The following is a 20,503-nucleotide window of genomic DNA, read 5'->3' on the forward strand; positions in this document are numbered from 1 at the left end:
AAAGTGGTACGAAAATACGGTCGTATCGCAGGCGCTGCAAGGGTCGTCTGCAGTCATCTCAGTACCTAGCTCGGCTCCAAGCAACGCCCATACGAGAACCTAATTCGTGGCCAAGTTCTTAGATGGTCCGATCGAATGTATGTCGTTCACTCCAATGCAGTGTGACATAGCCTCAAAAACCTAGCCAATGGCTGTGATGCCACTGTCTGACAGCGGCATGGGTTGCATTCAGAGCTTGCCTCGATGAGGATTGGCATATGGATGCAGTTTCAACCGATTGTTAACCATCCCGGGTTTTACACAAATCTGGTTACGAAACCACACACACCAAGACTGCTGCGTTTGGTTTTTCCTATACGAGCTGCTTAGCCGAATATGTCCCCGAGAGGGACAGGTCTTGATTACCACTGTCTGCAAGCTGATCGAAATACACACAATGGTATGTGGAGAGAGGGGTGATGTGAGAAAGAACCGCCATACGAAACAAAACCAAATGGAAGTCGTCATCGAGAGAGCCACACTCGAGGCCGTGATCAGAGCTTCGGCTGAATGGATTTACTCGGTGATAGGGCAACGCCACGTAATTGCTAATGGCAACGCAAGGAGTGGCCATCGCAACAATCTCTTGCTTCAGCCGTGGCCCACGGCAAATAACTCCAAGCTCGGGTGATTGTGCAGAGCTTCGGCAAACGATGGAAAGACCCAGAAGCCTCACCGCCATCGTAACTGCGAGGACGAGTGCGTTGCATCGTTCAAAAATGTAGTTCATGTTTCTGCTGTGCAATGCAGATATCTTTGACGAGCTCTGTGACAGACCCTCATAAGCCGGTGCCATATCCCTTTAGTTGCGAACTGACCTCACTAACCCCCGTGAGGGGTAGGGAGGTCCTCTGGCTGGACCTCCACGTAAATAGTACTGTAAATGGAGGTATCTAAATCAGAGGTCATCATAATTATAGTGATAATTTTAATGATAATGTTGGTGATAATATTGAAATTAGTAGTAGTTGCTAATAAAATAACATTCTAAAACAATGTATTATCATGTAGGGTACAGGTAGAATACTAGTGCAATTTGGTTGGTGGCCAGTAAGTTAAGCCTATTTCAGAAGGCACTGCCACCACCGCCCACGTCCATAACCTATGCAAAAAACGCCCTTTTTGCCGCAAATCCACCATTGCCAACAGACGCCCACGATGCCTAAGATTAAGCCCTTATATTCAACCTTTGAAGAGCAACAGCGACGTATATAAATTTACTATTATTATAAGGGCATTATCTTGTAATTAAACAGGTTGCATAACATAATCAATTCTTAAATTAATGATAATTATTGCCTCTATTTTGCTTTAACTTTAAATTACTTAAATCTAAAGAGTTTTTAACTTAATATAACTTTCTGAACCCTGGCCTTCTTATGAGTTAGTTAGGCCGGAATTATGTTTTTGCTGGCGCTGATATAATGTATTCTGAAACAGGCTTAACTCACTGGCCAGTGGCCGCTGACTAAATCACACTGGTATTCTACCGCTACCCTTTTAAAAGACTAATATATTAGAGTATTGGAAATATAAATACTGTAATAGTTATATAATAAGGTTTATATTGAATGAAATTGCTCTATATACATAGGGAAGACGTCCAGGTATGATCGCACTGGACTTAAAGATAGGGTGAACCAAAGATATGTTATTCCGTGATTATCTTCTCAGTACACGAGTTGTCTGACTCCGAGTCGGAAGACGAGGATAAGTCACTGGCCAGTTCAGGCTCCAGCCGGCGACCTTTGTTAGATCTATGATTGATCACCATGCATCTTGATCAGCCTGATTACCAGTAAAACAGCAAGAACACTACACTGTTGATAAGTACCTTAACGTCTCCTAGTAGACTGTTTACACTATTGAAGAATACCTGGCTATAACAGTGCTATTCTAATAGTTTGAAAAGTGATAAAAGCACTTAAAGTAAAAATATAGCCTCTTATAGACCTTAATTTAGTATATTAAGTATAAGTATATTAATAGAATTTAACCTGACCTTCCGACCGGTTATCCAGCTGGAAGACTTTTATATGCTGGCGGGCCCGGGTTTCGCCGAGGGCTTACTGACTAATCGCCGATATCTGGCTTCCGATATTCCCTGGCATCCCGCCATTGACCCAAGGGACCGAATTCATTACAAAAAGGAGCTCAAGGTTTCTCTTTTCTTAGAGTCTTTACTGCTATCCAAGTCACATTTACAAATTATTATTATCACTTTATCTTAATCACTTAAGATGCGTTTCTCTATTACTACTCTTGCCTTAGCTATAAGTGCTGTCGCCTCCCCAGTACCAGACAAGGAAGACTATCTAGCATCCCGCGATGTTCTACAACAACTAAAGCCAAGAGCTTGCGTACAAAGAGACAGTTGGTGCAATTGGAAGACAGTTTGCTGCTTCCCTAACGTATGCAAAAGTAACCGGTGCGCGCCAATGTTTAAAAAGCCGGTCCACCCTATGGTACGTAAAGTTAGAAGCTAATGTATTTATTATCTACTAACAATAAAACAAAAGCCACATGAATAGCTACAGTGTGCTATAGGATGCTATACAGAGAGCAGCATGTCACGAGCAGGTCAGGACAACCAACTGCGCTACAAAGCAAAAGCTTCAGTAATGATGCGCCTGCATCATTATCTCCTGTTCTGCAATATATAGTCACGTAACCGATCGGGTCGTAACACAGCACAAGCGCTAGTAAAGTGTCAAATGTGGCGGAATTACACGGAATGTCACGGAGAAACCACGGAGTATTCGCCGTAGGTTCGCAGGAGGATCGCCCTACTTCGGGGGTGAAATATGCCAATTAGAGAGCCAGGATTAAGTCAGGACTCTGTATCTTAGACTCCGCCAGAAATAGGGGTTAGAAGGGTTTCTACATAGAACATATAATAAGAGATTACTAACTTGCGTATATTATAATCCCTACGATTAGACATAAAGGATCTCAAGAGTATTAACGTTCTAGTTATATTTTTTATGTAGTATACTCTTTACAGGTTTATAATATTTAGTAAACGACAGAGAATCTAGTTAACGCTTTATTTTACTATAACTTTAGCTACAGAGGTAAACTTAGTAGCATAAAAGGTAATGGGGTTAGTGAGGTCTGCTTGCACTTAAAGGGATAGGCTCCTATTCATTGAGTCACTGGGTAACATGAACACTAGTCTTTTTTTTTCCTTCTTTCTTTCTTTATTTCTTTTTTTTCCCGTGTTTCTATTCTCGAGAACTTGTTTCTTGATTAATATTAAGAGCTAGGTATATTTCTGTAATAATTCGCTAGATGCATCGAGTTATAGAAACTCCATCAACGACTGCCCCCCCTCCATCTTATCAAACTCCTCTATGAAACACTCAATGACACTGAGAATGCCCAGGGCGGCGCCGAACTTCATCGGAACCTCCTTCCCGTTATGATAGGAAGGATGGTCTTTCAGTTTGCCGCCTTTTTGTCCCTTGCGGCGCATAGGAAGCTCCCTAGGCAGCGGGTAAAACGGGAGCCCTGCCCCCTCCTCCTTCGGGTCTTTTTCCAACAGGTGCATCGCCTCGAGGTACGGCGTGTAGCTCTCCCCGTCTTTCAGGCTGCCCTGGTGGAGGAGGTTGAACATGCTCCAGGCCGCGCGGACGACGCTCTCGAGGGCGCCGACGACCCAGGCGTGGTGCGTGGAGGCCGCCTCGCCCACGAAGTACAGCTGCCCGAAGGCGTTGGGCTTCGTGATGGCCGGGTAGAGGTCCCAGAACTGGCACGGCCCAAAGTACGCGAACGCGCCCGCCGTGTGGGGGTCGCGGTACCAGTCGTACGCGTGGTGGGTGTCGTAGAGGCCGGTGATGAGGGTGAGCGTGTCCTCGTAGGGGCTTGCCTTGCCGGAGTGCAGCATCGCCACGTCGTGGAGGAGAACATTCTTGAGCTCTTCCTCCCCCGCCGGCGAGTCGGACGATATCAGGCTGGCGATCCGCTGGGCCTCTTGGCCCCACGTATAGGACACCAGCAGCACGGCGGGCTCGTCGACGGGGTCGTGGATGTTGTAAGACGGATAGACGCAGACCTGGAGTGGGAGATCGGTCCGCGCGAGACCGCCCTGCGTGATATTAAAGGGCTCCTCTCTCCACCACGCCTTCCTGAACATCATGCCCACCTTGCACGAAGCGCCGTAGCCCAAGCAGCGTATGGCTTGCTTGGTGTCCCATAGCAGACCTGCTTTCGACAGGTCCATGCGACCCATCGACCCAAGAGTCGTAGAGTTGAAAACGGTAAAGTATCTCTCATCCCTTTCCGCGCCGCGGCTGTCGGGCTCCGCCTTGGTATCGCGGATCTTGAGGGTGAGTCGTTCCGCCTGGTCCCGGTTGGGGCTGGCGTGGGCGTCCATGGCAACGACCTGGCTGTTGAACTGGATGCAGTCCGGGTTCTTGAGCTTCTTGCGCATCGCCTCGGCGATCTTTTGCGCGCCGCCGTCCACGCACCACCAGTGATCGTTGACAGGCTTCTCGGTGTCGAAATCCAAGTGTTCTAGGACGGCTTCCGTGAGGGACTGGTCATACCATCCGGTTCCACTGCAAAATGAAGAGTGAGCGAGGACACGCGTTGCCGCAGAATGTATGGCTTACTAGGTTGCCGTTTCCATCCATTGAACGGTAGGGTAGCTATATCCGGGCCCCGTGATCCCCAGGGACGGGTTTTCTTTGCTAAGATATCGCTGTTAGCTTGGGCACCGGACGCCGAACTGGTCTCTGTCATCCTTACGAGAGCAGGAATTGGCGAACGCTCATCCGGTCCGACTGCCGTAGCATTTCCCAGAACAACTCCTCGTCGCCTGGCGCCTTGGCTTCGCTAGTCTTGACCGAACTAGCATCGAGCGAAGGGTCGGTCTTGCGCTTGTCCAGGCCGTCCTTCACGGCCTCGATGTATGGACGGATGGCTTCCTCGAAGAGTTTGCTGGGGTCCATTTTAAGCAGGCTACAACGGCGCGAGAAGAGATTAGCCCGAATCTCTCAGACTATTGAAACACGACACCAGCCGTAACTTACTCCTCGGGGATTCTTTGATCTTCTAGGAGGCCCTTGTTGAGATCGTAGGGGTCTACGACCCCTTCCTTTTCGTAGACACGGCCGACAGTGCGGCGGTCGTTGAACAGCGAGGGGCAAACATCTTTGGTATCCTCCATGAAGTACGGCACGAGAACGGGAGGGTCTTCGGGCCGCTTGCGGGGGCTCGGCTGTCCCGCTGCTATCTTCTCGATGCCCAAGAATTTAAAGAGACGGAAAGTCCTGCGCCCATCAGTCAGTATTGTGTGCCATCTCGGCCTTGGCGCGTGTACATGCCTGTCCATGACTGTGTTATCGGGGAAGCGCATGGCGCCGACATCATAATAGTCGTGCACCCGCTTGGGCGGGTCATCGAAGTAGTGCGTGAACAATCGTCCGCCGAATCGCGTCTTGTCAGAGGCCTCGAGGATGTCGTAGTCGATCTTGAGACCTTTGACGTTCTCGCACACCCAGTCGAGCAAGAGGGCGGTGAACAGCCCGGCGACACCGGCTCCCACGATGCCCACCCTGAGCTCGCCGGCCTTCTCCGGGGTAAGGCCTCCGGTAGTGACTTTCTCGGTGAACTCGGCGAGGCCAGCAACGTCGTTGGGAATCGGCATGCCAGTTTTCATGTCACGCAGCCTCGATGACACCAAATGGAGGTCACTCTCGAACTTTGTCCGCGACACATAACGAGCCCACTGTGACTTGTATGAGTCAACGGGTTCAGATACTTCGGTCGACATAGTGAAGACTTTGGAGGATTAAGTTAATGCAAAATCGATGCGAACTGGTAAATGACAGCTACCGGTAATCAAGGCGGAGTCCAGGCTGGAAAATAAGAGGATCTCCTTGACATTTATAACAGCCAGGCTCGAATCCTGTTCCGAGGCTCTGGATATCAGAATAATAACACAACCCAAACACGGCAGGCGGACTCACCGCCAGCCAAGTCTCAGATATCTAACTTCAGCTCTCGTTAGTTCCGCCGCGCGCGGTACAGACTGCGCACTGCAAGAGCGTTTTCATCCATGCCGTCTTCCCCTTCGTAACCCTGACCTATGACCGTTGATCGAAGTTCTGAACAAGAATGAGAGCACAGCAGGCAGACGGCAGTAGCTAGACGATATTGCATTTTGCGGCTGGCTGGCCACTTGGAGCCTTTCTCCCCCAAGACAAATCAGTATCGGGTGAGCTAGCCAAAGCAAGTTTAGATGGAGGCGCCAAAAATGTAGCTGAACATTCGATGTTTTAACCAAACTCAGACATCCCGTCCATAATGGCACCGAGCCGTTGATTCATTGGTCACTGTTTAAAATCCTGCATGTTCTGATTGGGCCCGCGGCGACGCAATGTCTTGGATCTTGCAAGTCTAGACCTCCCGCGCCATGCTTCAGACGGCCGCAGACACGCCTCCGAGTTTGCATGTGCCCAAGACGCCGGAACCACCTCCCGCTTGACTGTTAGTGCTGGATTCATGGCTGGGACCTGGTACGAGCCGACTTTCATCAACTACGTGAACAGGATCAGCCGGGTGAGAGCAGGTAAGTGAAGAGGGCTACGCTCGAGTAACATAGTTAGCCGCTGTTATCTCTGATGGTTACCCGCTCATTGTTGACCGTGTGGAAATCTGCCATTGAGGACAAGTGCCTCGTCAGCGGTTTCGAATCACACAAGCCACACGTCCATATCGCGTGACCGGCATCGGGAGTGTGCCGAATCTCGTCCATCGCTCACGACAGAGCTTGAACTGAACAGCCACTTGATTATTCTTCACTTGTCGGACGGTATCGCCCATGACAGAAAACCGAGGCAAGTGAAAGTCAACACACGGCCTCGCATCTGCGAGGGAACGTATCAGCAAGCTGTCACACGGCCCTCACCATGACCGCCAAGATTGAATATGATGGCTCACATGAGCGTGAGTACATTGGTCTTTGGTTATGGTTCTGAGCTGTTGATCGCCATCAGTCACCCGCACAGAGCCAGGCATCCGGCTGATGGCCAACCGGATGTCGAAGCCGAAGTACTGGTCAGCTTCCCGGCTCTCCCCTGGGACCCCCCGCTTCCCGGAAAGACATTTAGCACGTTTCCTAGCTCCCTTCCAAAAACGAGGCGCCGCCATCGGTACGGGAGAATAACGCCACCTTCGCGACGGGCCGCCTGGATGACGCCACACGGGGGGGGGGGGGGGGGGGGGGCAAGCTTGGACCGGGGGCCTGTCTAGCCCGAGTCCTGCCCATGAGCGCGAGGATTCGAATGCGGTCCAAACGCGACGAATGAAGGTCGTCGGGGGTCGGGGTATTAAGGTATCGTCAACGGGAAAAGAGGACGACGGCGCATGCTGGACCCTCTCTCTCTCCCTCTCTCTCTCTCTCTCTGTGTGTGTGTGTGTGTGTCTATTATCTACGTCTGAAATTCACCCAATATGCTGCAGTTTGCGCCCCCTCCAATGCCCGCAAGGCCATGCTATCAGCCCGGTCCCGCCCATTTACAAGGTAAAAATACAGATGCTCTAGGTTTCTCTTGGCCGCCGCACTTGGCCCCCAGCGAGTGGCCCCTCGTCTGCGGGCAGCCGCATGGCGCTCTCCCCCCCGCTCTATCCCCTCTATCCCTCTATGGTATGTGTATGTGTGTATGTGTATGTGTGTGTGTTGTGCAAGTGTGCATAGGGTATGTGCACTCTCTCTCTCTCTAGCGGACTGTACGAAAATTAAGCCAGCAGGAGGCTGGCGGGGTCCTCGATGTACCTCTTGACGAGGTTGAGGAAGGTGACGGCCTCGCGGCCGTCGATGAGGCGGTGGTCGTAGGTGACGGTGATGTACATCATGGGGCGGATCTCGAGCTTGCCGTCGACGACGACGGGGCGGTCCTTGATGCCGTTCATGTTGAAGACGGCGGCCTGGGGGTAGTTGATGACGGGGGTGCCGAACATGGAGCCGAAGATGCCGGGGTTGCTGATGGAGAAGTTGCCGCCCTCGAGGTCGGCCATGGCGAGCTTGCCGTCGCGGGCCTGGTGGTGCGTTAGCATTCGCTCGCTCTTGGAATCTCGGTGGTGATTCAGGGAGAGGATGGGGGGGTGGGGGGGTTAAGGGAGTAAACTCACCTTGGCGGCCAGCTCGGCGACGCCGCGCTCGATGCCGATGATGTCGAGGGCGTCGACATTGCGCAGGACGGGGGTGACGAGGCCCTTGGGGGCGCTGACGGCGATGCTGATGTCGACGTAGTCGCGGTAGGTGATGATCTCCTTCTCGGTGTCGATGGAGGCGTTGAGCTGGGGCACCTGCTGGGCGGCGAGGCAGGTGGCCTTGGTGAAGGCGCCCATGTAGCCGAGGCGGACGCCGTGGCGCTTCATGACGGCCTCCTTGTTCTGGGCGCGCCAGGCCATGAGGGCCGACATGTCGACCTCGTTGATGGTGGTCAGCGAGGCCGTCGCGTTCTGCGACTGCTTGAGCTTGGTGGCGATGGTCTTGCGCATGCGCGAGAGCTTCTCGACGCGCTCGCCGCGGGGGAAGGCGCCGGTCGCGCCGAAGGGCGTCTGGGGCTGCTGCTGCTGCTGCTGCTCAGAGGCGGGGGCGGGCTTGGTCTCCTGCTTGGGGGCGGCCGGGGCGGGCTCCTTCTTCTGCTCTTGCGCCGGGGCGGCGGGGGCGGGAGGAGCGGGAGGGGCGGGCTCAGACTTGGGCTCGGGCTTGGGCTTGTCGGCGGCGTCGGCGGGCGCGCCGCCGGTCTCCATGCGGGCGAGCTTCTGGCCGACCTCGACGGTGTCGCCCTCGGCGACGAAGAGCTCGAGGATGGTGCCCTCCTCGGGGGCGTTGACGGCGACGTCGATCTTGTCCGTCTCGATGCTGGCGACCTCCTCGTCGGCCTCGACGCGGTCGCCGACCTGCTTGCCGAGGGAGGCGACGGTGCCCTCGGTGATGGACTCGGCCATCTGGGGCACGGTGATGATGACCTCGCCGTGCTGGATGCGCGTGGTGCTGAAGGAGCGGTACCGGGAGGAGGAGGCGGCGGCGGCGGCGGCGAAGGCAGGGTATGCGCTGGGGACGGACCGCGTGGCGGTGACGAGGGACCGGGTCGAGGCTTTCGGGGCGGCGCCGGCGATGTGGGATCGGGCGGCGGATGCGAGTCTCGTCGAGGGCCTGGCCATCCGGCCGACGGTCTGGATCTGGGGGCGCATCATGGTTGCGGGTGTGTGGTACGAGGGGAGGGGAGAAAGATGTCGAAGAGGCGATCGGAGCTATCGATCGGGGAAGAGTGGTGGCGTCAAGCAAGCGTCGTGAGACGTCGTATGTTTGTTGTGAGGACGAGAGACTGGAAAGCGAGTCGGGAAATGTCGAAGACGAAAATTGACGTCGGGAGCTTCTTTTGGGCGCGCGACACAGAAACCGGCCGCCGCTTTAACCCACCGAGGCCCCCTACCCTCCCTCCCCTATATTTGCGCTTTGGGCCTTGGCCGCCTTGCTCGTCTTTCCCATTGCAGTGGTGGGCGGCATATATTTTTTTTTTCTCATTAAAGGTATTTGACTCGTTGGATGTGTGCCCAGTCGCCGAATGATTGACGGTTTTGAGCGTTGCCAACAATGGGAATCTAGTGAGACATGTTTCGGTGGTCATCGACTTCAACTTTGTTTAAAGGTATGCGTGGATATACTGCAGATGTCAAAGCTGGGTGTACAAAGAAAATCATTGGGATTGCATATAGAAGCCAGTCTTTTCCACCATTTCCTACAGAAGACTTCATTGGCCTGCATTTGAAGAGTACCCTCCGAAGCTCTGGTTTGAGGATATCATGACATTCGGCCCCCATTGAAAATGTGTGAATGGCCAGAGTAGAAACTCAAGACCATATACGGAGTACACAGGAAGTAGTACTGACGCTCAACCAAAGGAGCAACTCCCTCCCCGACGCCTACAAGCAAAAAATAAACGCTCTTTATCCCCCAGCGTTCTATTCATACATGCTCACCAAACACGCTCAAACCGTTATCAGACACACAGGTCCCGTCGCCAAGATGGCAACTCCCCGTACCATCGCGACAAGCCCCCGGCAGACATCTCTAAAAGCGGCATCAGACCCGGTAAAACGCTTGGGAAGAAACCGGAAGGGGGTCTCTTCGCCTTCTTCCGTCCCGCGGGAACGAGAGCTGCTTCTCTGGCCCCCGGGGTTTTGGAGGTTTCCACAGCGTTGGAAAAGGCCACGCCGCCATTGGCCAATTGGAGCAGACCCGCGGAGATACGTACCGCCTCGCGGCAGGGGGTTTCGGCTTCAGCAACCAGTCACCGTCCCGTCACTCCCCTCCGAGGGACCCGTACTCCAGTGTATCCGTACATATATCGTAGTAGCTAGCTAGCTAGCTAGCTAGCTAGCTATCCAAGAACGGATGCCAGTTCGTGTCCGTCCGTACGACGGCCGGGGGGGCCTAATCATGTGTAAGTGATTTTGACTGTGTGTCAGTATCACTTCGTCCCGCGGGTGGAGTTTGAAATCTCGTTTGGTCTTTTTTTCCTTTTCTTTTCTTTTCTTTTCTTTTCTTTTCTTTTCTTTTCTTTTCTTTTCTTTTCTTTTCTTTTCTTTTCTTTTCTTTTCTTTTCTTTTCTTTTCTTTTCTTTTCTTTTCTTTTTCGTCTTCCTTTTTCGAGGTTCCCAAAGTGTTAGTCAGCATGCCTCGGCTGCGAGGACGTGATGTGCTGAGCTAAGCAGCTAAAGTCCGCACCCGGAACCTCTCGAATTTCGCTACCAAGACGAGAAAAAAGAAAAGTGACAGTGTGGCCCAAGCTCCTAGTTTTTTTCTTTTCTTCTTGGAATGCGACACTGCAAGAAATTGAAGGCACCGAGAGCTTTTCAAGAGTGTGGATCAAGAGGTCCAAAATCCCTAACCCCGGCATCAAAAAGCAATGGCCGCCAAGGGCCAGCGCGCAGAGAGCAGCGGTGGCGGCGTGCGCGCCGCGTACCTGACGCTCTACAACGCCCTTTTCGCCTCCCTCTGGGCCTCCGTCCTCTTCACCGCTGCCGCCGCCGTGTCGAACGGCGGCGGCGCACCCGCCGTCTATGAAGCCGCCGAGGCCCGCTCGCGATGGGTGCAGACCCTCACCCTCGTCGAAGTCGTGCACTCCGCCCTCGGTGAGACCTACCCACTGCGCGTGGCGCCCGTCCGGAGCCGGACTCGGGCCCGGACTTGATATGAGACGGGGAGAGAGAGAGAGAGAGAGACAGAGAGACAGAGAGACAGGCCGTCCGAGACACAAACCCGCTAACACCCCGGAACCGCCCGCCCCAGGCCTTGTCAGGTCCCCCGTCGGCACCACCGCCCTCCAGGTCGTCGCCCGCACCATCATCGTCTGGATGGTCTGCTACAGCTTCCCCGCCACCACCGCCACCTCCGCCGCCTACGTCTCCCTGCTGCTGTCGTGGGCCGCCGCCGACGCCCTCCGCTACGCCTACCTGGCCCTGAACCTCCACGGCAAGGCCCCCGCTGCCCTCGTCTGGCTGCGGTGAGTCCCCCTCAAATCCCTTCACTTTCTGGTTGGTCCCGGTGAGGGGGGGGAAGGAGGAAGAAGAGGGCAAAGAAAGCTGACAAAAAAACCGTTGCCTCAGCTACACCATGTTCTACCCCCTCTACCCCGTCGGCATCGCCTCCGAGTTCTGGCTGCTGTACCTCGCCGTCGAGCCCGCCCGACGCGTCAGCGCCGCCCTGCCTCCCGTCTTCTACTTCTGCCTCTGTCTCTACGTCCCAGGTATGCGCGCGCCCGCACCCACGCCCTTTCTCCCTCTGGCAGAAGCTGACCGCCCCCTCCCCTCCCCGTAGGATCGTACATCATGTACACTTACATGATCAAGCAGCGCAGGAAGATGCTGTCGAAGCCGGGCAAGTCGCAATAGCGGCGGGTTTGATGCGTCCGGATGGGACGACGGGCCACACGAGAGGGGGGCAACCAAGCCCCGCCGCATGAATCGAGTCGGGATTTATTTTGTTCGAGAGCTGGGGCCGGGCCTGGCCTCGAATGTCGGCGACGTGAGGCTTTTCCCTTTATTAGAAGAGAGTTGACGCGCTGGGGGGGGGGAACACCTTCCTCGTAGCTGGTCATCGTCAGCCCGTCTAGCTTTGACGGGAGAGACTTTCCCATCAGATGCCGCCGCTCGATAGGTTCGAGTGACGACCTTTCAGGGTCCAATACATCAGAGCCAGCCCGACCGAGGCGCTGTATTAGCTAGCCAGGTCGATTTGCGTTCTGTTTGCCTTAAGTCGGCCAACTATAGGCATTCGGGTTCCTCCCATATCGTCTAGGAGGAGAAAATAAAAGGGGAGGGTGAGTAGCGTCGCGGAGCGTGGAGAAAACGCGGGAATTTGCCCCAAGAAAACAATCAACTCCGATAAAACTATTACAAACGGCCCCCCTCAGCCAACAGATATACTCCAGGGGAGGAGATTGGGGGGGCGGCGATTATTAGTTGTACAAATCGTCGTCATCCTCCGCGTGCTTCTGCTTGGACGCGTGGGGGCTCGTCACCCTGATGCCGTTCTCCAGCCTCGCCAGGCTCATCTCGTAGCCCTTGTGGTCGCACCACTTGGACACCATCTTGACCGCCGTCTTGATCTCGCGCCCGTTCAGCTGCCACTGCCCCAGCTCCTTGATGTCCTCGTCCGAGAGCGGGACCAGCCCGTCCGCCTTCTCGCCACCCCCCGCGGCGGCGGCGGCGGCGGCGGTAGCCGGCGGCAGCCTGCCCAGGAACTTGCGCCAGATGAGCCCGCGCGCGTCCGGGCTCAGCGCCTTGAACAGCAGGTGCAGGCTCACGCGGCTGCGGAACGCCGTGTCGATGGTGTTGTACAGGTTCGTCGTCAGGAAGATGATGCCGCGGAAGTACTCGAGCTCGCGCAGGAAGATGGACACGAGCTCGTTGCGCGCAATGTCGTTGGGGTTGCGCTCGGCCATGAAGACGTCGGCCTCGTCCAGCAGCACGACGGCGTCCCACTCGGTCGCCATCTCGAACACCCGCTTCACCTTCTCCCCCAGCGTCGACGGGTTGATGCCCAAGTCCTCGGCCTGCAGGTAGAACAGCGGCCGGTGCGTCCGGTCCGCCACCGCCTCCGCCGTGAGCGTCTTGCCGGTCCCCGGCGGGCCGCTGAGGAGGATGATGAGCCCCTGCCCCTTGCCCACGATGACGTCTTCCATCGCGCTCCTGCCGCCGCGGCCGTGGTTCTCCACGAACGACAGCACGAGGTCCTTTTGCTGCTCGTCGTAGACCAGGTGGTCGTAGGCCGTGTCGTTCCACACAATCGGTGCAATGTCTTCCACGTAAAAGGCCACTGTTCATGTCAGTAACAACACCAGTGCCGATTGAACGAGAGGGGGAGGGGCGAACCACTCACGCCAGACCTTGTTCTTCAAAGCGAAACCTTCAATCAGGGGAGACATGAAGACCAAGTCATCCTCCCGCGCGAGCATCTCCTCCTTGTTCCTCCGCTGCTCCTTCGCGCCGAGATGCCTGCCGCTGCCAGTCTCTGCCTTGATGGGTTCGGCGTCTTTCGTCTCGTCAGCGCCCTCGTTGGAAAAACAGATTTCTTCACGAGAGACGACGCGGTTCCGCCGCGTGCTCGCGTCGTCCTGTTCTCTCTTGCCCCGGGCGCGCTCGTACTTGTTGAACCCCACAACGTCGACGAGGATCCTGCCCTCCACGTTATACCTGCTCTTCTCGCCCACCGCGACGCCGGCGTAGGTGCAGTACGTCAGCCCCTGGAAGTCGAGGACCCTGGTGCCCCGGGCGAGCGTCCGCCGCAGCATGCCTTCCTTGTCCTCGTGGAACTGCAGGGGGTAGTGGTCGAGGTCGCGGATCGGCCTGTTGCCGGCGAACTTTGGGATCTGGAGCTTGTGGTCGGCCCAGACGAAGCTCTCGCCGTTGAAGGTGAGGATCTTGCAGTTGATACTCAGTAACACGGTGCCCTCGACCCTCTCGTAGGCCGTGTCCTTCACCTTGCACAGCATCTCCGTGTTGCAGGCGCTGCTGTAGACGACGGAGCTTCTCGGGAAGTAGGTCCAGGCCATCTTGAAGTTGATGAGACAGCTCGACTGCAGTTTCCGCTTCTTCTCGCGGGTCTCGCCGAGCACGTCGTCCAGAGTGCGGACGAGGAGCTGCAGATAGCCCTTGAGCGAGCTGTCGTCGGTGGTCCTGTACAAGTCCAGGATGTCGTCGTAGCAGAAGAACAAGGGACGGAAGGGGGCCTCGAAGGTTGCGGTGTCGTTGGGGTCTATGTGGAAATCCTCCTTCTTGAGTATCGGCTCCAGGGCGGCGACGAGGGTCGGATTCTGGATGCTGATTTGGTGGTAGGCCAAGGAGAAGCGGCCGCCGATGATGGGCTTGTCGAGGTCCTTGATCTTGTAGACCTTGATGGCGGGACGGTCCTGGCTCTCGGCGGCCTTCTTGCTCATTTGCTTGGGGGGAAGTCGACCCAGTCGTAGATGCCTCCGCAGCTGTTCTTGCCTTCGTAGAGGGTCTTGACGGTGGCATCGACGCCGAACGTCGAGTTCTTGGCCGGCTGCTTCTTGGGGTCCTCGTCCGAGAGGCTAGCCTCGATGTCCTGGATGGGCCGGCCGGCGTCCTCCTTGCGGGGCAGTAGTCTGCAACGCATCTGCCAGGCCTTTTCGGAGAGCACCTCCCTGTCAAGGACGTCGGTGATACGCATCGTGGCAGCCCACTATTTCGAGACGACTCGGAATTGTTACTGGGAAGCTTGATATGAGGACGAGAAGATGAAATGGATCGAGATTGAATCAAGCACGAAAGCAAACAAGAGACGAAGAGATGCTCATATGTAGATGTCTGTTCAATAAGCCTGAATCGGCAGCAGCCTTGTTTATGCTGCATGCAATGCCGAAGCCACGGCGGCTGCGCCAGCTTACAGGACTCGGGACAGGACGCGCTGGTATGCGACCCGTGAGGCAACCGAGGCGGAATGTCCTAGTGGCTTTCCTAGGTTCATCGTAAACGCAGGACTCAGCCCCGGATGCCGGTGAGTCAAAAGCGACCAAAGAGCAAGCCACGCACGCCATGGCGGCCGGGGCAGCGTGGCCGGCTGTCAGTCAGGTTGCACAATGACAGCTGGTCAAGGACCATAGGTAGGGATTCGAGTCCAGACAGGGCCAGACTCGATTTCGAGCATGGTTCGGCGTCCTTTTCCTCGTTCCATGGGGAGGTGGTCTAGGCAGCGAGGGATGGATATCGCGAGGACGATGGAAGAATGACAAAGTGACAAAGTGACCAAAGCCCCAACGTTCCTGCCGGCAGGTAGCACGGACTAATGCACGGGCCATATATAGTGGGTCCGGTCGCGGCCTCGCGTAACGGACTGAACCATTCGTAGCTGACTAAATATGTGGGTCCATGAGCTAACCCCGCGTCGCCGCCCCGGTGCGACTGCTGCCTCAGCCAGGCACTCACTCACTCTCTCTCTCACTCACTCACTCTCTCTCTCTCTCTCTCTCTCTCTCTCTCTCTCTCTCTGCGTGGTGTAAACAGACTCTCGGACAATGTACTTTTTGGCCTCAATGTGGTGGCCATGAACAAGTTTGACTGGGCCGAGCTGGTGGACTTCCTTTGCGGCCATTGGCTTAAGCACCCAGTAAAGGCTGATCAAGCGGGTTGACTTGTCCGGGAGCGCCCGCCGTCCAGCAAACCCAGTTTCCCTCCAGCGTCACATCGAATCAAGGTGCGATGAATGAATGAATGCAAAGGAGAATTCAACTTCATGCCAGGCAGAGGGCTCATCCGTGCGAGGTTCGATGCACCTTGTTGTGAGCGACATCACGGTCCAGAGAGGGTCATATCATCTTTGATCGTGATCTTGAGTCAACAACAGGCTCAACCTTGACTATCTGTACGAATTTTTGTGGTCATCGAGGATTGCATTTACATGTCCCTATTCGTCACGTATATCCCATTCGAGTGGCTCCCTACCCCTTAGCTGGGCAGGGCCGGCCACTTATCGAGCACCGCTTCCTCGCCCTCGAGAGTAAACGTGGCGGTCGCCAAAGTCGGCTCGTCGATCGTGATGGTGTATTCGCCGGGATAGAGCACGGTGTTCCCCTCTTCGTCGTGGCGCGCAATGTCGCCAAGCGTCCACGCGAGGTCCGCCGTCGCCGTCTCCCCGGGCGCCACGTCGCGCAGCCGCTTGTAGGCCGAGAGCGTCTTGATGGGGTACGGCCGCGGCCCGTACTTGCCCGACAGGTACGCGAGAGCGACGTAGTCGGAGGCGCGGTCGCCCGTGTTGGTGATGCTGACCGGCAGGGCCGGGGCTGGGCACGTGTCCGGGTGCTCGTTCCCGCACCCGCCGACGAGGTCCGCGATCCTCAGCGTCTTGGGGAACGCCCCCCCGACCTCCGCCTTGAACGTCGTGTAGTGGAGGCCGAACCCGAAGCGCTTGATGGGCTTGTCGTACCACCGGTACGTGCGTCCGGGGTACTGGGACGTCGGCCGGAGGTTCATGTCCGTCATCGGGATCAGGTCCGTGTAGCTTGACGGGTACTGCGTGACGGGCAGACGGCCGGCCGGGCTCTTCTCGCCCGTGATGAGCTGCATGATGGCGACGCCACCGTCCTGACCCGGCCAGTTGGCCCACAAGATCGAGCTGACCTCGTCGAGCTGCAGCAGGGGCGTGTCGTCCAGCTGGTCGCCGAGCAGGTTGACCACGAGCGGCTTCCCCAGCGTGCTCAGCTTCTTAATCAGCGTCAGCTGCGCCTCCGGCCACTCGAGGTTCGTGCGGTCCAGCGTCTCGCCCGCCGCCGAGGTGTCCAAACCGCCAAAGTAGAGGATGTAGTCCGCCCCCTCGGCTGCCTCCAAGGCGGCGGCCGTCCAGTTGTCGCTCGCGTTGTTCTTCTGCAGAACGGGCCCCGACGCCAAGGCGATGTCCAGGCCGAGCTGCCGGGCCGCGTACGCGGGGGTGTGGAGATGCGCGGCTCTCCCGCTGTAGCCGCCCTGCAGCTTGTCCGGGGCGTCGGCCCAGAAGCCAATCATGGCCACCTTGTGGGAGGGCTTCAGATCCAGAGGCAGAGTACCGTTGTTGTTCTTCAGCAGGACGATCCCCTCCACGGCGGCCTGGAGCGCGAGGTTCTGGGCCTCGGCGGAGTTGACGTCCTTCCAACCCAGTGCGGCGTAGACGGCGTTGTGCCCGTCGAAGTAGCCCGCCCGGACGAGACCCTCGTAGAGCCGGAGAAGCGCCCTGTCGACCGTCTCTTCCTTGAGCAGGCCTTGGGACCAGGCTCCGGGGATATCCGACGAGCCGCTGTATTCGCAGCTGGTGTCCGTGCCGGCTTCGAAGCAGAGGGCAGTGCCGGCGGCGTTGGTGGGCGCGTACTTGTGGTTTGCCGAGACATCGAGTACGGCCTCGCAGTCGCTCGTGACGTAGTTGTTGTGTTCCGTCCAATTCCAGTGCTCCCGCAGGATGGTCTGGAGAAGGTACGTGTTGGCGCACGAAGGCACGCCGTTGACGGCGTTGTAGGCGCACATGATGGAGCCGACCTTGGAGTCCCGGGCACACTGCTGGAAGGGCATTAGGTAGTACTCGGCGAGGTCCTGCGCCGTGATCTTGGCGTCGAAGTCGTGCCTGCTGGTGCCGTTCCAGTCCTCAAAGTCGTTGCCGGCGTAGTGCTTGCAGGTCGAGATGACGCGGCGCTGCTCCCCGGGGACGGGCCCGTCGAGGCCCCGCGTGATGTACTCGGCGTAACGCTTGACCCGCAACACATCCTCCCCGGGCGTCTCGGACCCGCGGCCCCATCGCGGGTCCTTGAACGGGTTGACGTTGGGCGTCCAGTAGTCTAGCCCGGCCCAGCCCGCGTTGCCCCAGGCCCGGGCCTCGATGCCGATGGCGGCGCCGATCTGCTCAATCAGCTCATCGTCGAACGCCGCCGCCATCAGGAGCGGCATTGGGTACGACGTGGATGAGTTGAATTCTACGTCGCCTTCGGGGAAATACGTCCCCGGAGCGTAGGCCACGCCGTGGAGCGCTTCGCTCCACCAGTTGTACGCAGGCAAGCCAATACGGGGAGCTCCCTGCGCCTTGCTTCACGAGACGTCAGTAAAAAAATTTAAAAAAAAAGTACAAAAAATAAGAAAAAGACGCCGTTTGTTTATTTGTTTGTTTCCATGACGTACCTGACTAGGTTCTGCAGCTTCTCCTCGACGGTCAAGGCCTTTACAAGAGCAGCCGCACGCTCGGACGGGGACAGCGTGCGGTCACAGACCTTGTTGCCGGACAGGGTCCCATTGACACAGTTGGGGTAGCTCTGTCGTCGAGATTCGGGGTCTTCCTCCTGCGTCACGACGGACGTGACGGCACCGAGGACAATGAGCCAAGTAGACTTCATCTTGAATCGTGCTGTTTGCAGTGTGCAGATACCGAATACGGGCAAAAGTCACCCCAGATCACCGGCTTCTCATCCAGCAAAGAGACCTGTGAATCCCTCGCGGGATATATAGGCAGCACGATCTAGATGGAATCAATCATGCCATTCCCATGCCAAGAATGACCTGGCTAATTGCCCTCCTCCGCATTTTGCTATGCGGGGAGGTAGACTAGATCGTCGAAACGAGACGACATCATTGGGGCGGGTCGAGCCCGGGGTGCAGATGAGGAGAATTTTCGATTCTGGATAAATTGAGCATGCAGGAACGTAGTAGCGTGACGGAAGCATTCACCATCCAACATGCAGCATTCTCCCATTACTTTCGAGCACCGCTTCCCGGGCAACCGACTTTATCCAGTGGGGTACGGTCACCGTATGCACAACCCGTCAACCGCTGGTCGCCATCGTCACCGATTCATCCAGCTTCAGAGGCGGGCGTCGACTGCAATAAGCCGTCCAATGTGTCAGTCGGCGCGACTCAGCAGCTCGGTTGCTTGATAGCAGCATCATCGGCACCGGTGACTTGGCGGCAGAACCGTTGCGCGCCTGCGGCCCGACATGGATATAACAAAAGACTCCGATGATTTACACTCGTCACCGCTTTTACTAACCCCATCCATGCAACTCTCTTCAGCCAGTGTATCCCGGCGAGTCCGGCTTCATCTCATGTCGTGACATCATCTTCCGCTACGCCTGATTCGATGAGCCAGACGTGTGTGTGAGATGGTGTCTCTCCAACGTTCACCGACATGTGCGGAAATCGCCAAGCACGTTCATTCCATCGATTTGCCGTACGACTTAGGCTTCCTTCGAAATCTGATCTTTGATTGAAACCCAATCGGCAAGTCTGAGGTTTCCGATTCGTTCATAGTCGACAGCCCTGGACGATGCAATGTTCAGATAACTCTGCTGTAGAGTTTAGTCCTATCGCCACTGACTGACATGGCACTTTTTTTTTAATTCTTTTAACCTTCCCTTCCTACCCTCGTTTTCCTCCAACGTGTCTGATTTAGAACAATCCTAGGTATAGCGTTGACCCGTCCCAAAGTCACAGGATATCCTGGCTACTGAGCGGGGATAGTCTTGTAAACTTTGAACAGACTCGGATCCCACGTGCAAATTACGGGTAGACAACTCGAAATCTTGGGCACGAGTGCGTCGATTCATATGCAACAGGTGGAGGACCGTTTGATTGACTCGACGTGACCAGCAATGCTGCAGAACTCTGACATGACGCTCAGAATATATAACTGAGTGGTCATACGGTAGGTCTCCATCACCGTTTGCCTATAGAATGGGGCTATAAAACTATGGCCTAGAGAGCGGTTTCATTTTCACATGATGTAGAATTTCTCTGAACTCTGGAGCACACAAACAATCATTTCGACGAGGTCATTGCCTTATCTGGCCCACGAGGTCGGACGGTTTCGATCACCGCGAAGAATCCTGTCCACAGACAGCTTGGCATAATTAGCCGCTTTAAACAGCACACTTCGGTTCAAATTTTGATAGACAGCCAGCAAATAGTGCTGTAAGCCGTTTCGTTGTTTCTGCTCAGTGAATAAATACTAGTAATCTATCAATCCAGCAATAACGCTTGGTTGCCATCTTTGACTATTATCCTGTACTACCGCAGACAGCCTGATTTTCAGCATACGAGCTTGATCCGCACGAACAAAGTGAATGAGTATAGATACAAGCTACCCCAGTAAGGTTATCCGCTATGCTCATATCATAAGCCGTCTTCAGTTTTACAGCTAGTTAAGATTCTTGTTAATACGCCATTACTACTGTACATGCTAACCAACCACAAATCAAAAATGGCTTCCTTGTCATATGATGCAGTGAAAGGAACAAGGGACACGGATGAAACCCCCGCTGGCCTGGGAGGCCCGTAAGATGTTGCCTTGAAAGACTCGATATGTTTCTTGACCCCTGGCTTCTCCAGACCGCTTCCTATGTCCATAACTCTATTCCCGGCTGTCGCAAAGATTCATTGAGTTCCTTCCATCATCGGGTATCTGTCCCGAATGGCGCGTA

At 55.7% G+C, this 20,503-nt stretch overlaps 7 protein-coding genes across 7 annotated transcripts; 3 read left to right on the plus strand and 4 right to left on the minus strand.

Moving 5' to 3' along the window:
* The first annotated feature begins 2,185 nt into the window (after positions 1 to 2,185).
* LY79DRAFT_559546 (uncharacterized protein) lies at positions 2,186 to 2,916 on the plus strand. Its single transcript, XM_060558261.1, has 2 exons — positions 2,186 to 2,504; positions 2,559 to 2,916. The coding sequence occupies exons 1-2, from the start codon at positions 2,280 to 2,282 to the stop codon at positions 2,568 to 2,570; spliced, it is 237 nt and encodes a 78-aa protein (XP_060412073.1). The 5' UTR covers positions 2,186 to 2,279; the 3' UTR covers positions 2,571 to 2,916.
* Positions 2,917 to 3,055: 139 nt separating this feature from the next.
* Positions 3,056 to 6,146, minus strand: LY79DRAFT_559548 (flavin-containing amine oxidoreductase). The gene is made up of 6 exons (XM_060558262.1): positions 6,012 to 6,146; positions 5,367 to 5,950; positions 5,073 to 5,312; positions 4,789 to 5,001; positions 4,653 to 4,730; positions 3,056 to 4,598 (listed from the first exon to the last, which is right to left on the minus strand). Exons 2-6 carry the CDS (start codon positions 5,813 to 5,815, stop codon positions 3,341 to 3,343), a joined length of 2,238 nt encoding a protein of 745 aa, XP_060412074.1. The 5' UTR covers positions 5,816 to 5,950; positions 6,012 to 6,146; the 3' UTR covers positions 3,056 to 3,340.
* Positions 6,147 to 7,388: 1,242 nt separating this feature from the next.
* On the minus strand, positions 7,389 to 9,490 carry LY79DRAFT_704996 (2-oxoacid dehydrogenase acyltransferase). The gene is made up of 2 exons (XM_060564995.1): positions 8,176 to 9,490; positions 7,389 to 8,082 (listed from the first exon to the last, which is right to left on the minus strand). The coding sequence occupies exons 1-2, from the start codon at positions 9,247 to 9,249 to the stop codon at positions 7,783 to 7,785; spliced, it is 1,374 nt and encodes a 457-aa protein (XP_060412075.1). The 5' UTR covers positions 9,250 to 9,490; the 3' UTR covers positions 7,389 to 7,782.
* A 63-nt stretch (positions 9,491 to 9,553) lies between these two features.
* On the plus strand, positions 9,554 to 10,433 carry LY79DRAFT_559553 (uncharacterized protein). Its single transcript, XM_060558263.1, has one exon. It carries the CDS (start codon positions 9,890 to 9,892, stop codon positions 10,418 to 10,420), a length of 531 nt encoding a protein of 176 aa, XP_060412076.1. The 5' UTR covers positions 9,554 to 9,889; the 3' UTR covers positions 10,421 to 10,433.
* A 530-nt stretch (positions 10,434 to 10,963) lies between these two features.
* Positions 10,964 to 11,948, plus strand: LY79DRAFT_519491 (tyrosine phosphatase-like protein; the record flags this gene model as incomplete). Its single annotated transcript, XM_060555144.1, has 4 exons — positions 10,964 to 11,189; positions 11,347 to 11,560; positions 11,664 to 11,803; positions 11,875 to 11,948. 4 exons carry the CDS (start codon positions 10,964 to 10,966, stop codon positions 11,946 to 11,948), a joined length of 654 nt encoding a protein of 217 aa, XP_060412077.1.
* A 566-nt stretch (positions 11,949 to 12,514) lies between these two features.
* Positions 12,515 to 14,748, minus strand: LY79DRAFT_591726 (ATPase; the record flags this gene model as incomplete). The annotated part of the gene is given in 3 exon segments (XM_060561317.1): positions 12,515 to 13,374; positions 13,438 to 14,497; positions 14,515 to 14,748. The coding sequence occupies 3 exon segments, from the start codon at positions 14,746 to 14,748 to the stop codon at positions 12,515 to 12,517; spliced, it is 2,154 nt and encodes a 717-aa protein (XP_060412078.1).
* A 1,274-nt stretch (positions 14,749 to 16,022) lies between these two features.
* Positions 16,023 to 18,424, minus strand: LY79DRAFT_519424 (glycosyl hydrolase family 3 N terminal domain-containing protein; the record flags this gene model as incomplete). The annotated part of the gene is made up of 2 exons (XM_060555139.1): positions 16,023 to 18,120; positions 18,213 to 18,424. The coding sequence occupies 2 exons, from the start codon at positions 18,422 to 18,424 to the stop codon at positions 16,023 to 16,025; spliced, it is 2,310 nt and encodes a 769-aa protein (XP_060412079.1).
* Between the last annotated feature and the right edge of the window lie 2,079 nt (positions 18,425 to 20,503).

The sequence above is a fragment of the Colletotrichum navitas genome, assembly GCF_030913465.1.
Source record: "Colletotrichum navitas strain CBS 125086 chromosome Unknown LY79scaffold_48, whole genome shotgun sequence".
Lineage (NCBI taxonomy): Eukaryota > Fungi > Ascomycota > Sordariomycetes > Glomerellales > Glomerellaceae > Colletotrichum > Colletotrichum navitas.